This window comes from Fragaria vesca, linkage group LG3 (assembly GCF_000184155.1).
Source record: "Fragaria vesca subsp. vesca linkage group LG3, FraVesHawaii_1.0, whole genome shotgun sequence".
NCBI classification, from domain to species: Eukaryota; Viridiplantae; Streptophyta; class Magnoliopsida; order Rosales; family Rosaceae; genus Fragaria; species Fragaria vesca.
The window spans coordinates 4,779,371-4,795,610 of NC_020493.1; the positions used below are offsets into that span (position 1 = coordinate 4,779,371).

General features: G+C 40.1%; 4 protein-coding genes across 5 annotated transcripts; 1 reads left to right on the forward strand and 3 right to left on the reverse strand.

Annotated features, from left to right (window-relative positions):
* Positions 1 to 1,148: 1,148 nt before the first annotated feature.
* LOC101294246 (reticuline oxidase-like protein-like) lies at positions 1,149 to 3,005 on the reverse strand. Its single transcript, XM_004293643.1, has one exon. The coding sequence runs from the start codon at positions 2,993 to 2,995 to the stop codon at positions 1,385 to 1,387; it is 1,611 nt and encodes a 536-aa protein (XP_004293691.1). The 5' UTR covers positions 2,996 to 3,005; the 3' UTR covers positions 1,149 to 1,384.
* Positions 3,006 to 3,610: 605 nt separating this feature from the next.
* LOC101307872 (reticuline oxidase-like protein-like) lies at positions 3,611 to 8,016 on the reverse strand. The gene is made up of 3 exons (XM_004295389.1): positions 6,399 to 8,016; positions 4,333 to 4,709; positions 3,611 to 4,034 (listed from the first exon to the last, which is right to left on the reverse strand). Exons 1-3 carry the CDS (start codon positions 8,004 to 8,006, stop codon positions 3,611 to 3,613), a joined length of 2,409 nt encoding a protein of 802 aa, XP_004295437.1. The 5' UTR covers positions 8,007 to 8,016.
* Positions 8,017 to 11,799: 3,783 nt separating this feature from the next.
* Positions 11,800 to 13,510, reverse strand: LOC101294830 (reticuline oxidase-like protein-like). The gene has a single exon (XM_004293645.1). It carries the CDS (start codon positions 13,508 to 13,510, stop codon positions 11,960 to 11,962), a length of 1,551 nt encoding a protein of 516 aa, XP_004293693.1. The 3' UTR covers positions 11,800 to 11,959.
* A 741-nt stretch (positions 13,511 to 14,251) lies between these two features.
* Positions 14,252 to 15,950, forward strand: LOC101300888. Of its 2 annotated transcripts, XM_004293667.1 has the most exons (4): positions 14,287 to 14,387; positions 14,532 to 14,600; positions 15,013 to 15,142; positions 15,218 to 15,950. In XM_004293667.1, exons 1-4 carry the CDS (start codon positions 14,329 to 14,331, stop codon positions 15,647 to 15,649), a joined length of 690 nt encoding a protein of 229 aa, XP_004293715.1. In that variant the 5' UTR covers positions 14,287 to 14,328; the 3' UTR covers positions 15,650 to 15,950. The 2 variants fall into 2 exon arrangements, with proteins under 2 accessions (XP_004293714.1, XP_004293715.1); XM_004293666.1 differs by having other exon boundaries at positions 14,252 to 14,387; positions 15,013 to 15,950.
* Positions 15,951 to 16,240: the final 290 nt, after the last annotated feature.

Consider the following 16,240-nt stretch of genomic DNA (forward strand, 5'->3'; position numbering starts at 1 on the left):
TCTTACAGTGGATAAGCAGCCAATTTGGCACCGCCTTATAAGAATGGGGCTCCTATAGGCAGGTATAGCAGAAAAGCCAGCCGCATCCCCATTGAGAGTTTTGAAGTTGATCCACTAGTCACAGCTAAGTGGAATCCTGCAATTAGCAACCAAAGTCAGAACCTTTTCGGATACTAAATGCAGAAGAAGACTAAAAAGTTTTAGTTGACTATCAATATCAAGCATGCCAGTCACTATTGTAGAATTTTCTTCAACACTAATGAAAAAAAAAAAAGTCACAAGTCCACTGTCCACAAAGTCGAGCCTTTCCTTTATTGCCGCCATAATGATTGATTTACACCCACCTCAGAATGAAGTGGATTATAACCCTCAATCTCAGGTACAAGCAGGCCATGAAAAAAACGAGTATGATTATCTAGATTTTTCAGTGCCTCAACCACAGAATGCTTGTTCAAACCTCAAACAGAGGCAGAGAGCATAAAAGTTTCAATCTTCAAGTTAAACGAGTGTAATTGTATAGATTATCGACAGCTTGTTGCGAAACTATCATCGAATAGGTTCAAATGCATTGAGAAATGGATGTAGAAACAGAAATAGATTCGAGGGAAAGTTTCATTTACTTAGCCTGCAAGGGCCATATGATAATCCACAAAAGGAAAAGGCCAAAAGAATCATCTGCATTATGCAGATGGACACTAGCCTATGGAGATAGGACTTGGTCATTACTTGTGATCCATAAGGGACAGCCTCAGAATAAGATCACCTAACTGGCCTTGTATCATTGCACTCCAATCTAATAGTATATGGGATCCACAGGCATATTTCTAACCATGTAAACTACCATAAAGTCAAGACCTGCCCCTAACTGAAGGTTCTTGGATTACAACTTCCAATTATAGGTGTTTTTTACTCAGATTAAAGCATATGCCATGTGAAAGGAACAAGCATTGTGACTTCGAGAAATCTCTAGCAGAGATTTTTTCAAGTGTATGACGTGAAGAATCCCCGGTTTTAAATGGTTGAGCCTCTTACACATAATCAATCTAGGACTAAGACTCATAGGAAGCAAAACCCATTACAGAACAAAAAGAAAAAATCAGCTTGGAAAGACAGAGACCCGTCAATCAAGCTTTCTAAGAGTTTACCAATTCAACTAACTAGAATGGATGAGATTGATACTGATTTCTTATACATGTCACATCTCTGATAATCTTCAAACCGATAAACAATATTGAACTACTGAAACACAAGATCAAAGACAATTACTTGATATATCATAAAGATTTTTTCTTTATTTATTTCATTCCTATAATCAATCAATAATAGCCCAAGAAACTATACAATCAATTATATGATGTATATGATCAAAGCTGTTTCAATTCTTCTATGTCTTACTTGGAAGAGGTGGGATACTCTGCTCATTCCTGAAGAAATTTTCTGGATCAACAGCAGTCTTCACCTTCACCAATCTGTCGAAATTGTCGTTGAAGTACATCAATCCATACACCTTCCCCTGTTCATAGCTATCCTTCCCAAAATCGTTAACACCAATGTCGAGGTCCCTATAGTTCAAGAAAGCACTCCTTGGATTCTTGGACACAAATGGAGTCATAAAACTGTAAAGCACCCTACTTTGGTTCAAATACATATTAATTGCTTCCTCTCCTCCATCGTCCCAATTCACCGAGTACTGAATCTTAAACAAATTCCCGGTCCGGTGAGGAAAAGGCGCATCAGAGGCCGGAATTTGAGCCATTTTCCCACCATATGGATTGAACACTAAACCAGTCTTCCCTTCAATCATCTTGTTCCACAATGACTCCAACCCTTCTCTCGAAATCGGGGTCTGCACGTAATCTGACTTCCTCTTCCCAAAACTCGCCTGGTCTAGATTTCGATCAAGCAAAACCTCCGGTTTAGTCGTATTGGGAGTAGAACCATCGTTCCACCAAACCACAGACTCAATCCAACTCACTTCCAAACAGTCCTCCTTCTTCAAACTCAATTCAGGAAACTCCTTACCCAAAATAGAAACTAACTGATTAGCATTGCCTAGATACTGGGCCAGAACCGAAATCCTCACAGTCTTGGTTCCCTTCTTGGTCGGAGAAGTCACCGGCTGCACCAACATCCTCATCCACAAATCATCCACCGTACTCGGCGCCACCTCCTGCCACCTCAAAACGACGTCGGTTGCATTACTCTCCGTGTAACTCATCACCCGGAAAACCGTAACCGTTTCCGGCACCGGAACTAGCTTCAACTTATAAGACAAGATCACTCCAAAGCTTCCTCCACCGCCGCCTCTGATAGCCCAAAACAAATCCTCCCCCATTGTTTTTCTATCCAGAAGCTTCCCGTTCACATCAACAATCAATGCATCCAACACATTATCGACGGCAAGGCCGTACTTCCTCAACAAGTTCCCATAACCGCCGCCGCTGACGTGTCCACCGACACCGACCGTGGGACAAATCCCAGCGGGAAACCCGAGCGTTTTACTCTTCTCGGCGATCCTGTAGTACAACTCCCCAAGAGTCGCGCCGGCCTGGGCCCACGCGTAGCCGGCCTCGGCGTTCACGTCGATTGACCGGAAGTTAAACAGGTCGAGGACAACGAAAGTGGGTTCCGTCGAGACGTAAGATCTACCTTCGTAGTCGTGTCCGCCGCTTCGGATTTTGAGTTGGACATTGAGTTTCTTGGCGCAGAGGACGGAGGCCTGGACGTGGGACTCCGTCGTCGGCGTTAGGATGAGAACTGGTTTTGGAGTCGAGGTGGTGTTGAAGCGAGCGTTACGGATGTAGGCTCTGAGAGTTGAAGTGAAAGAAGGGTTGTTTTGGGGGATGACTATTTGGGAGGCTGAAGAGTTTGGGTGGGTGTTGAGGCATTGGACGAAGTCGTCATAGAGAGAAGCGGAGGTTGCAGAGACGTGAAGAAGGAGAAGCAGGAGAAGAACAGAGGAGAGGAATGTAGTGTGAAGAGATCGTGTCGTCATTTGAGGTTTGGTGTTGGAATAGTTGTGAGGTTGTGTGTCGCTCTTATATAGGGTCGAATATATTAAAATCACCGGCCGCAGGTTTTAGAAAGTTCAACGGAAAATTTAGGAAAGTCAATCTGTTTTGAGGTTATGGAAAGTCGGCAAAATCTCTACATACACACGTTTACTTCCGTTTTTATTCGATGATGCAAAGAACATCAAAATAAACTGAAAAAACAAACCTTACCCTTTTTTTTTTTTTTTTTTTTTTGAGATGAAAGGAGATAGTTTCATTGATCAAAGATCATGACGACAAAAATGGTCAAGCATGAATAGTCCGAAAACTATACGAGCATCATAACTAGAAAACTAAATACGGACTACAAGCATGAATAGTCCGAAAACCATACAAGCAGCATAGCTAGAAAACTAAATACGGACTACAACAAAAAATTAAAAAAATAACCTCAAAACTATGTTAAAAAAGCATATAACTTTCTATCCTCTAACAAACAACTCCACTTTCATCGAATCAAATCTAAGATCTCATGGTGTACCTTTTATCGAATTGAAAAAAAAGAGAATTGTTGTTAAAGAATATAAGGGGTCTTTCCTAGCTACACTAGGAGACTACTATGCCTCAGCCTCTAAGTTGAGGCCTGGGTCTTCAACACCTGCAACCTGTGATACACTCGAAGCCATGGAATCTGGAGACTCAGATGCTCCTTCTATAACTCTCTTCTTGTTCTTGCTACCTCTCGATCTTCCTCTCTTCTTGGGAGACTTTCTAGTCTTAGCAATACTCAGATCACCATTAGGGTTAACATAAAAGCCAAGTTCATTAGGGTTCAAAGACAATGGAACCATTGCCAGAGCATGTCGAGCACGCTTACCATTTGGAGACATTTCTTTTTCACGTTCTTGCCGAATTCCTATAATCATTGTAGGAGAGGGAAAAACAGGCACCTCTGTGATGGTTACAACTCTCTTCTCTTTAGGGAAGAGGGAAGAAAGCGACACAGAAGCTAGAGCGAATAGTGTGGAAGGCATGTTGACTCTAATTAAACACCATGGGAGGTACTGCAACTGGGCTCAGAATCACTGTCGGAGCTTCATCCTCTTGTTCTCTTGGACATGGCAGCCTGCCATGGTTTAGCATAGAACACACACGACATCGACCCATGAGACGTTTATAGCGAAATTAAACTTCCAGAACATCAATAAGGGAAACCCTAATGCGTTGACTTAACCTCACAGGCTTATCTAACATTAGGGTTAGATGAACCCTAACAATTTCACGGTTAATACCATGTTGATCCACTTACAGAACCGGTCCAATCGTTTCACCTACTAACCTTGTCGTAGCCGCCATTGTCAGTGCAGCCGTAAGTACAAGGATTTCCACCAATAACCAAAGGAAATTCAAAGGGACTTGCCTAATATCAGAGAATCTATCATAGTCATTGATGATGATCATTGAGTGCTGGTAAGCCCAAGAACCGCCCTTCTTGACTCGATTGACATCACATTCGCTAGCGAATGTAAACATGTAGCGATCACCTCTTGCTTGAACTTCAACTGGATAAGGGAGAGGCCACATATTGCGAACAACACTTCGAAACGCATCAAAAGCCACTGCCCTAGCAGTGTTGAGGCGTCCGACCAAGTAGTATCGAGGAGCAATAGAACCTTTCTTCGGGCACTGAAGGTCACCCAAATCAACAGGCTCTTCCTAGTTAGAGAGAGAGAGCTTTGAGATCAGCCTTGCCGTGAGAGAGGCTTGGGAGGCTACCATGGTTGCCATGGAAGAGGACTTGCGCCGCACAGTAAAACCCTAACGCTATCAAGGGAGAGAGACCTAGGGTTAGGAGCCGCAGTATGAGCTATAAAACATACCCATTTCTTGTTTTCTCGTTTCAAAAATAAAAGCCGTATTATTTTTTAGATAATGATATTTAATTAAAGAAAAGTAGTATATCAACCGAAGAACATTAATTATGAACCGATTGTAACATCTTGGTCCAAGCTGATAAACGAAGAGTCTCACTCTTTGCTATCCATTGTTCGGTGCACTTGTATGATGTGATGAGAATTAGTTAGGAAAATTAAGTTCTAGTTAACTTGGTTGGGTTTCCTAATTGGATATGGTTTATGTTTATTCCATTATGGTTTTCCTACGATCAATGGGATTGTGATTGGGGTGCCCATGTATATACTAGGGTTTGTTTGTTGTACAAACCTGTATCCTTACATACAACTAAAGGAGGAGAGAGCATGTGCAGCAGGGGGTGTTGGGTTTTGGAGAATTTGCCTGGAAAAGCATATATGCATAGGATGCATATCTGTACAACAAAATTTTTCATATACTGGAGGCAAATGCAGTAAACCAAGGAGTGGCCAACACAACATGATGGTTGATGCAGTTATCGTCATAGTGTATGTCTCTTGGGTAAGAAAGCAGGGATGTCATGGGTGAGTATGGCTCTTGGGTGAGAGTGTGTTCTTAGGAAATTCTCATGAGCGTCGGTGTACAAGGGTTACAGTTTTGGGATAAGGCAATTTAGCTCCATAGTATCGTGTATTGTAATTATTCTCATAGTGATGAACGACCATCTCTCGGAGGATGTAGGGATAGATGTATGTTGAACCTCGTAATCTCGGTGTTCTCTTGTTGTTTGTCTTTTGGTTTGTGTACTACTATGTCGGTATACTTTGTAAGCCTTAACAGGAGCTATGCTAATTTCCTAACAAGCACGAACGCTGAGAACACAGGTTTTCTTTTCCGATGAAACATGTTATCTTCAGTTGGTAAAATGTATCCACATATGTTGGTTTTGCATAGCTTCTTTTGGTATAAATAAAAGTATAAAATTTAGATAACATCTCTAATACACGGCGTTTATCTTCACATACATACATAGATGATCAAAATTAGAGAAAATAATATAAAAATATAATGATCAAATATATAAATTATTATAAACGATTAAGATTATATAACGTAAATACATGTCATGCATATAAGAATTTTTATAAAATTTAAGAGATATGTGTTCGGCTCGATTACATTATCTTTGACCAGGACCTACACGCACCATGTTTATATGGAAGCGAATCAAACCACGTACATTCAGAAGCTGCAATTTTTTTAAGGACATGGGATGCTTTTGACGTTTCTTTGTCAACCCACTAATTCAACTCGTAGGAAACCGTAACTTTTGCTAATGATTAAATTTAGGATACAAGAAATTCACCCGTAATTCAACGGCCAGTCCACAACTCTTACTCGAAAGCATTAATAAGTTTGGCATGAATTATTTGTCCAATACCGTATAGCTAGAATACTATATTTGAGATAATATGAATTTTTTTTTTTGATATTCTATTCTTCTATCGCCGGAAAAGCCAAAGGTCAACATGCCTTCCTTGGAAGAGGTGGAATACTCTGCTCATTCCGGAAGAAATTTTCTGGATCAACTGCAGTCTTCACCTTCACCAACCTATTGAAATTGTCGTTGAAGTACTTCAATCCATACACCTTCCCCTGTTCGTAGCTATCCTTCCCAAAATTGTTCACACCAATGTCGAGGTCCCTATAAGCCAAGAAAGCACTCCTTGGATTCTTGGACACAAATGGGGTCATAAAACTGTAAAGCACCCTAGTTTGATTCAAATACTCTTTAGTTGCTTCCTCTCCTCCATCTTCCCAACTCACCGAGTACTGAATCTTAAACAAATTCCCAGCCCGATGAGGAAAAGGCGCGTCGGAGGCCGAAACTCGGGCCATTTTCCCACCATATGCATTGAACACCAAACCAGTCTTCCCTAATTCAATCAACTTCTTCCACAATGACTCCAACCCTTCTCTTGAAATCGGGGTCTGCACGTAATCCGACTTCCTCTTCCCGAACTTAGCCTGGTCGGGGTTTCGATCAAGCAAAACCTCCGGTTTGGTGACATTAGGAGTCGAACCATCGTTCCACCAAACCACGGATTCAATCCAACTCATCTCCAAACAGTCCTCCTTCTTCAAACCCAGTTCAGGAAACTGCTTACCCAAAACTGAAACCAACTGATTAGAATTGCCTAGATACTGGCCCAGAACTGAAATCCTAACAGTGTTGGTTCCCTTCTTGGTCGGAGAACTCACCGGCTGCACCAACATCCTCATCCACAAATCATCCACCGTACTCGGCGCCACATCCTGCCACTTCAAAACGACGTCGGTTGCATTACTCTCCGTGTAACTCATCACCCGGAAAACCGTTACCTTTTCCGGCACGGGAACCAACTTCAGTTTATATGCCAAGATAACCCCAAAGCTTCCTCCGCCGCCGCCTCTGATAGCCCAAAACAAATCCTCCCCCATTGCTTTCCTATCCAGAAGCTTCCCGTTCACATCAACAATCAATGCATCCAATACATTATCGACGGAGAGGCCATACTTCCTCAACAAGTTCCCATAACCGCCGGCGCTGACGTGTCCACCGACGCCGACCGTGGGACAAATCCCAGCGGGAAACCCTAGCGTTTTACTCTTCTCGGCGATTCTGTAGTACAACTCCCCGAGAGTCGCGCCTGCCTGGGCCCACGCGTAGCCGGCCTCGGCGTTCACGTCGATCGACCGGAAGTTAAACAAGTCCAGGACTACGAAAGTTGGTTCGGTCGAGACGTACGAGATACCCTCGTAGTCGTGTCCGCCGCTTCGGGTTTTGAGCTGGACGTTGAGTTTCTTGGCGCAGAGGACGGAGGCCTGGACGTGGGACTCGGTCTTCGGCGTGAGGATGAGAACTGGCTTTGGAGTCGAGGTGGTGTTGAAGCGAGCATTACGGATGTAGGCTCTGAGAGTTGAAGTGAAAGAAGGGTTGTTTTGGGGGATGACTATTTGGGAGGCTGAGGAGTTTGGGTGGGTGTTTAGGCATCGAACGAAGTCGTCATAGAGAGAAGCGGAGGTTGCAGAGACGTGAAGAAGGAGAAGGAAGAGGAGAACAGAGGAGACGAACGTAGTTTGATTAGATCGTGTCGTCATTTGAGGTTTGGTGTTGGAATATTTGGGAGGATTTGTGTCGCTCTTATATAGGCTAAGGTAGGTTAATATCACCGGCCGGGAGGTTTTAGAAAGTTCAACGGAAAATTTAGGAAAGTAAATAATCTGTTTTACGGTTATGGAAGGTCCGCAAAATCTCTACATAAACTGCTCGAGTCAGCCATACATCATAAGTTGGTTCAAACAAAATAAAATTTTACCATATGTATGTTTTGCAAGGAAACATTTGTGGCCGAAAATTAAGAGCCATTGAATTACCAATCAGGTTAAATTTAGACTAAACAAACATGAAACTGGCAATAAAAAGTTAAATCAAGATTTAATACTGATTAGCAATCACTGATTGGCAATCAACAATGTGATTAGCAATCAGTAATTAATAGCTATCCACGATTAGCAATCAATGAGTTTATATCTTTATGTTTTGGTGGTATTTGCCTGCTGATTTCATTCTTAATTATGTAGTCAGGATTATCTAGGATTTTTTTCTTTTTTTTATAGGATTATCTAGGATTCTTAGACTTTCCTAATTTTCATTTCCGTTAGTTTTGCTTAGTTTTGCTTCATAGCTTGAACTGAATCATCTGTTGTTTACTTTGTCGGATCCTACTTTGTCTGGGACGCAATATTTTTTTTTTTTGTAAAGCTGGTTGGGTCTCCCGCCTTTAGGTTGGCCTATGTCCCCTCCACCCTATATCATTATTAATAATAGATTGAGAATACACCGAGAGGGATATAGAGTCTGAACCTTGTATAATATTACATGCATCCTCAATAAGCACATCCTGTTTTATATCAGGCATACCATTGACCCAAAACTCATCCAATATGGATCCATTAGCTAGGTGAGTCAGTCTATGCGCAACACCATTAGCTTCACGAAAGATATGTCTAACTAAAACAAAACTAAAAGCTTGCAAATATGACTTACAGTCGTTCATTATTGGGGACGCAATATATATCATTTTGGAGTTTGGACACTTCAGGCATATACATTTTCTCATTATTGGGTATGCCGAAATAAATTTTATCTCTAGTAGGCTCTATGTACCCATAATTTCTAAAAAACGTCTACTTACATAAGAGAAAAGATTATGAGTTCATAAATATAATGTTGTGAGATTTGGCCATATTTTATAGAACTCGATCTCACGAGCTCTCCCACATATACAAGAAATCGTGTGAGATTTGGGAGTGGATCAAATTTTTGGAAGATAAGCCTTGTGGGGAATTGCCCAGATCAAAGTGTATAAAGAAGATGAACTATTTTTTTCTTTTAAAAAAAGAAAAACTAAGAGGAAACTGAATCATGTACAATCCTGTAGAGATTCATTCTCTCATACTTTCAAGTTTCAGCATAACCAGAATGCCGCGCATTGTTTGTATAATTTTCTCTTGAATCTAAGATATTTTTTTTTTTCTTTCAAGAAAAAAAATCTTAGATAATTGATTTCGGCAAATCTATTGATATTATTGGGTCTTTTTTTTTGCCACTAATCAAGTCCTGTGACTTATAAATATCACAGCTTCGAGTCCAGTAGGAATGTAGAATAAACAATCAAAACCTTTGGCATAATTTCTTGCTCAAACCTCCCCAAAACATGGGAACAGTATCAGTTTTGTTTATCATTACGGTTGCGGTTGCGTTCGTTTTGTTTCCGGTTTATTCAAAACAAGATTATAAGCTAGACAACTTTAGCTCAACTGATCTCAGCCAAATCAACCAGAATGGTACGTATTGTGCTTGTGCTTGTATGATTTCAAGAACCCCAACTCTAATTTTTAACTCTGTTTTCTTTTATCAGACGATAGCTTTTCAGGCACACAAATACTAGACGCAGGGAAGTGTTCAAAGGCTGCTATTTCGATTGCACAAATGCAAACTGGGCTATCGTATAATGGAATACCAGTTTTTACTGTTCAAATCATAAACATGTGCGGCTCAGAGTGTGACATTTCGGATATCCATTTATCCTGTGGTGCATTCAGCTCTGTCACTTTGATCAACCCTATGGTTTTCAAGCGGCTTAAGATTAATGACTGCCTTGTCAATGGTGGACGACCATTGAAACATGGCTCTGTCATCTCATTTACATATCAAACGTCCTTCATATATCCTCTTTCTGTTGCCTCGGTCGGATGCTAAATAAGTAGTAGATATGTTGCTAGCTACGCAGATTGATTTCTTAGAGCCCTGTAGGCATATATGTAACACACCAGTATAGTAGCCAGGCTACTTGATATATGTATGGTGGAATAAGATTCTTTTGTTGTCAAATTTTCTAGTAATTTCTTGCTGCCCTAGTTAGTTGCATCCAAAAGCTCCAATCTCTATATGGTAGCAGTTACCAATATTTGAGCGTTGTTTTTCTCTACTCTGTTTCAGGGTTCAGTAGACTCTTTCAATTTACTTCCATTCCTGTTTCTGAAAATAATCAAATATGGGTAGTAGATGTACTGGTTACTGATAAAAAAAAATTGTGGTTTGGCCGCTTGGGACCAAAATTTGGGAAGTAAGATGTGTCAAATTTGCACTTCATGAGAAAGCTTCATGGTATTTCTTGAAGTGGTTGTACTTAAGAAAAACCAACAGTAGTGTTCATTCACAAACAAGACACAGGGGTCCCCAAATAGGCTAAGAAATAACGAAAATTATACAGCGCACCCGTCCATCTCCGCCGTCCATTTTGAAAAAGTCAAAAGTCCGCGTCAAATGGACGGCGGAGATGGACGGATGCGCTGAATACGCTCTCAGGAAATAATGGGCAATCTGTGATTCAAGACATTCTTCACCTTGAACTTCAACTTCTATAGACACCAACTCCAACCGGTAGTATTACTAGTAGCCACTAATTTTCCTCCAAAATCCAAATAGAAGCATTTTCAATATCAGAACAAATTTACCCGTTTAAATTCATTGTATGTCGGCTCCGGATCAAGAGACACCTTATTTTACACATCTTTTTACACCAATTTTTAACCATTAGATTTAAATGATTTCAATGGCCAAGATTAATTTCATTTATGATGTGGCAAAATGGCATGGAAGCAATTATTTTTAGTGAGAAAATACACCAAAATTAATAGATAAAAATTTAATAAATAAAAAATAAATTTATAAGAAAAAAACAAAGAAGAAGAAGATGATTATCGAAACGTCTTCATCTTGTGATGGACGTCTTCTTCTTCTGGAAATATTCATGAGAGCCGGCCTTGCTCTCGATCTCCTTTTAGCATCAATTCCTTTTTTTTGCTTGAGTTGAACCATTAAATCCGTCATCCCCCAGTCCCTTTCATTCCATCAAATTAATATTAGCAATTGCAGTTTTTATATCTCTGTTCTTCTTCTTGGGTCTTCAATGGCTTTCCATATATATGCCTCATTCTTTCTTTTACCCCAAAGCATAACCTATCATAATTCATTCGATCTAGCCATCTAGGTTTAGAATATACATATATAGGGTAATATATAGATAGATGAAGAAGATTGATTTTGTTGGTTTTTTTTTTTTTTTTTTTTTTGGGGTCTCCATTTAAAGTTCTGAACAATCGATCATATAGGGTTTTGCAATCAACTTAGAGGGAGGATGAAGATATGTTTTCTTTTCTGTGTGAAGAGGAAGAAGATGAAGTTTCATCTTCTAATTTTCTAATTTTTTATTTTTATTTAGAAAAGAAAACTATTTCTATGTCATTTGCCATATCATAAATGAAATTAATCATGGCCGTTAAAATCACTTAAATCTAATGACTAAAAATCGGTGTAAAAAGATGTGTAAAATAAGGTGTCCTTTGATTCGGACCAGTAAGACAATCCACAACATCTTATACATACAAATGTCTATTCCTTCATCAGCTATTTTTGCTCTTATAGGTTAGCAAGCTATAAATAACTAAATAAAGTTCAACATATACACAGTTACACAAAGCAGTCTTCACTCCACCATTTTGCCATTCCAAGAAGTAAGAGGTGGGATACTTTGTTCATACCTGAAAAAGTTTCCTGGATCAACAGCAGTCTTCACTTGTACCAACCTCTCAAAGTTTCCCTTAAAGTAGTTTGTCCCCCAAACACTAGCTTCTGAGTAGCTCACATTGCCGTTTCCATTAGTCCCCAAATCAACATCTCTGTAATTTAGATATGAACACCTTGGTGACTTTGACACATAAGGTGCCATATACTTGTAAAGCCTCCTTATCAAATCAAGATGTTTATCTTCAGCCTCTGAACCTTCCTCTTTCCAATTCACTGAGTACTGGATTTTGTACACATTTCCTGCTCTATGTGGGAATGGGGTGTCAAGCTCCGAAATTTTGCTCATTTTCCCACCATAAGGATTGAATGTTAGTACTGGCTTTTTCAGCTCCCTCATCTTGTTCCACAGCCCTTCAAGACTAGCCTTTGACATTGGTTCTTGGATGTAGTCAGATTTCTTCTTCAAGAACTTTTCTGACTGTGGTATTCTTTCAAGCAGCACATCTGCAGAGGTTCCAATTGGATAGTTAGACCAATACAGGACCGATTCGATCCAACCGATTTCGACATAGTCCTCATGCTTCAAACCCAATCGGGGAAACCTCTCACCCATCAAAGCTTCAAGCTTTTCTGCATTTCCTAAATACAAAGCAACAAATTTAGCTTTCACAGTCCTCTGTGTTTTCCTATTCACCGGCATCACAACCACCCTAATGAAAAGATCATCATCTATTGTATTCCCTACATGCTGCCATTGATGAACAATGTCGGTGGCGCCTTGCTCCAAAGTCCTCTCAACTCTAAAAACTGTGACAACTTCTGGGACTTGAACCAATTTGATCTTCCACGAAACAATGACACCAAAACTAGCTCCACCTCCACCTCTAATAGCCCAAAAGAGGTCTTCCCCCATTGACTCTCTATCCAAAAGCCTTCCATTAACATCAACTATTTGAGCATCAAGAATGTTATCAACTGATAACCCATGTTTCCTCATCATATTTCCATACCCACCTCCACTTAAGTGTCCTCCAACTCCCACAGTAGGACAAACCCCAGCTGGGTAGCCATGGATTTTGCTCTGCTCAGCTATTCTGTAATAAACTTCACCTAGTGTTGCTCCAGACTCGACCCAAGCACTTTCTTCTTCAATGTTAACTGTTATGGATCGAAGATTGAACATATCAATAATAATGAATGGAACATCTGAGATGTAAGAGAGGCCATCATAGTCATGGCCACCACTGCGGATTCTGACTTGAAGGTTATGGATTTTGGAGCAGAGGATTGAGGCTTGGATGTGAGAGACATGTGTTGGAGTGACAATGAATGAGGGTGTTGGGGTTTTGGGGGTTGTGAATCTAAGGTTTCTTATGTATGAATGTAAGATTGGTGTGTATGAAGGGTCGGTGGGGAAATAGGTGACTGATGAGATTGATGGAGATGGGGATTGGGTAAGATTGGAGAGGCATTGGAGGAAGGTGTCTTGGATTGAATCTAAAGCTGCCATGGAAGCATGGAGAAGAAGGAAGGTGACAACTGCCAGAGTTGCAGAAGTAGTTTGGGTTGACATGACTTTGGGAGTTGGCTTTCGCCACATTGATCACCAAGTAGTGTTTAGGACAAGCTAAGAAGCAAGTAGGAAGTTGCTGCTTGCAAGTCTTCTTCTCAAGTGTTAGGGCTGGTGTCTGATAATTGAGGAAAGAGAATTAGCCTTCCCAATGTCCCAACTCCCAATTTTTCAAGAATGGTGACATTTAACAGCGAATTTCTTCTGTGCACCGATCATGAGTTTACTCCAGCATTAAATTCTATTGGAGCAGTGGAGTTTACTCCAGCACTATTTCTACTCGAATTGTGATCGTCTTCATTTCCATGAGCCAGTAAACAACTGCATGAAAATGACTCTCGTTTTAGATGATTTCCGAGTTAGTAAATATGTCATAAATTGTGCTCTGATAATCACTCGAATTGTGATTATCTTCATTCTAGTTAGGTTTCGCCACATTGATCACCAAGTTAGTAAATAACTGAATAGAATTGAAATATTTTCATACCGATTACTTCTCTTTCCGTAACATAAATTAACATATGCTCTAAAATAAAAGGAAAAGTAATAACTTGGACAGGACCAGTGTATTCTTAGTTTGGGCCTCCTCGACTGGTTTAGATCATTGGGCGTGTAAGCCTTTTAAATTTCGAAGGCCCATTTGTATATTATGTAAATCCAAATACGCTAAACCCTACAGCTCACCCAAAACACGAGTTCATACTCTTCGCTCTCCACTCTCGACGAAACCCCAGAAAGAATCTGGTTGCGCCAAAGCTATGGCCTTCTCCTCTATGCGGAATCTGGCTCGGTCAGGCGTCAGTCTTCCCTTATTGAGGTTCGTAACCCATCAATTTCGCTTCTTTGAACTCTTGTGTTTTCAATTTCGATATCAGGGATCTTTACAGATGTGTTTCAGAATGAGATCATTGGGTGTCTACAGAATGAAACTAAGACTGTGTTGGTTTTGTGTCGTTTTCAGAACCCAGTTCGAAAGAACCCAGCTTGAAAGGACCCAGTTCGTCAGGTCCTTTTGGAAGGGAAGCAGAGGGTATGTTTTTACTTTTTTTATACCTTCTAATTTATACATTTCTGGGTCTTGAATTGATAGCTTGTTTAAGCATGTGGTTGCTGAATCGTTTTTTTTGGATGAATATGTACTGATGTTCGGGTTTAGATTCGGTGCTTGATTCTTTACATTGAGTCGCCTGTGTAGTATTTTTCATAGATGAACAAAACAGGCTCTGCATTCTTTAATTTCAAGTGTTGCTTCTACTTTTACTCGTACTATGTATCGAACTATGTTTTTTCTATGTTTCCGAGTGTTACTGTTATTCCTGCATGTTTGGTATCTGTAGTCAATTTGGTTGGGTTGGTTTGTGAGTTGCTTACTCATCAGATTGATTAAGGGTGCTGCTCATTGCTAGGTCTAATTACTGTTTTGTTGTGAATTTGGAATTTAGGCGATTGGAAAAAGGTATGCAAGAGAAGTTGAAGTACTTGATTGACCAGGGAGTTAAAATAGAAATGGTGGAAGATAAGAACCAGCCAGTAGGGAAGTATACCTTAGAAATGCATCCCTACACTATGGAGGTAATACAAGTTTGGGCCAAACAATTAAAGATTTTAGGGATGTTGACTGATCTTCACATTCTTGCTGAAACCAAGTTGACTTTGCGTGAGTCCGGGTTGTTGGCGTCCCTATACAAGCACGGCCCAAATGACACTTGGAGAGCTGTAGCTCAGAGAATCAAAGGGAAAACTACTAGATCTGTTTATGAACTGAAGACAGTTGAGACACGGCTGGATGAGATTCGAGCATTGGCAAAAGAAATATCTACAGTTCTCATTGTTTATCAGAAACAAAAGAAGACAGCATTACAACCCAAAGACAATAGGACAGAGGTCCTTCCCCATGACTTTGGATCCATTTTGATCAAGCTTTCTCAACTTCGTTTGAAATGGAAAGCTATTGCCTCTTTGGAAAGTGCGACCTTGTTGGATGATTCTGAGATGGATGAATTGGTTGAGATAGAAGCGACAATCAAAGAAGTGCATAATATTGTGGTTGTCCAACAACTGTTGGAAAAAGATGTGTAGATAGGACCAGATCATTTTAAGATTTTAGTTAGCAATTGAAACTTCATGTCACTGTAGGAAGTTTGTTTAACTATAGTCTCTTTACCTATTGTTATTTTGTGTGCTGAAGTTAAGACTTACTGTAATTGCTAGCTACTATTGTAAGTCTTATAGGCAAAGTCTTCCAGAAGTTTGTTAGCCAATTTTGTGTCGCTTCTTGTAACTTTCCTCCCTATTTAGTTCTTTTCTGCTTGTATATTCTTGCTCCTTTTGTTATTAATATGCTATTCCTACAGAAGAAAAGAGAAAAAGAGGTGTTGCATGGAAGCACATTGTTCTAATGTACTCTCTTCATATCTAAAGATTATCAGGATAAACTCCTGTTTTAATACCGTTTAAGTTTCATTTTCTTTCATGCGTTCCCTATAAATTGATGCCATCTATTTTTTTTCTCTTTTTTTTGAGAATGAAATTGATGCCATCTTTTGGTATCATGATAGCTGAGAAATGTCTCTCTTGGAGTCTTGATACATGAGGACTCATTGAGTTGATAAGTTCCCTTACATAGCTGTTCGCTTAGACTGTGCTGGTAAGGATTGCATGGAGGGCCTG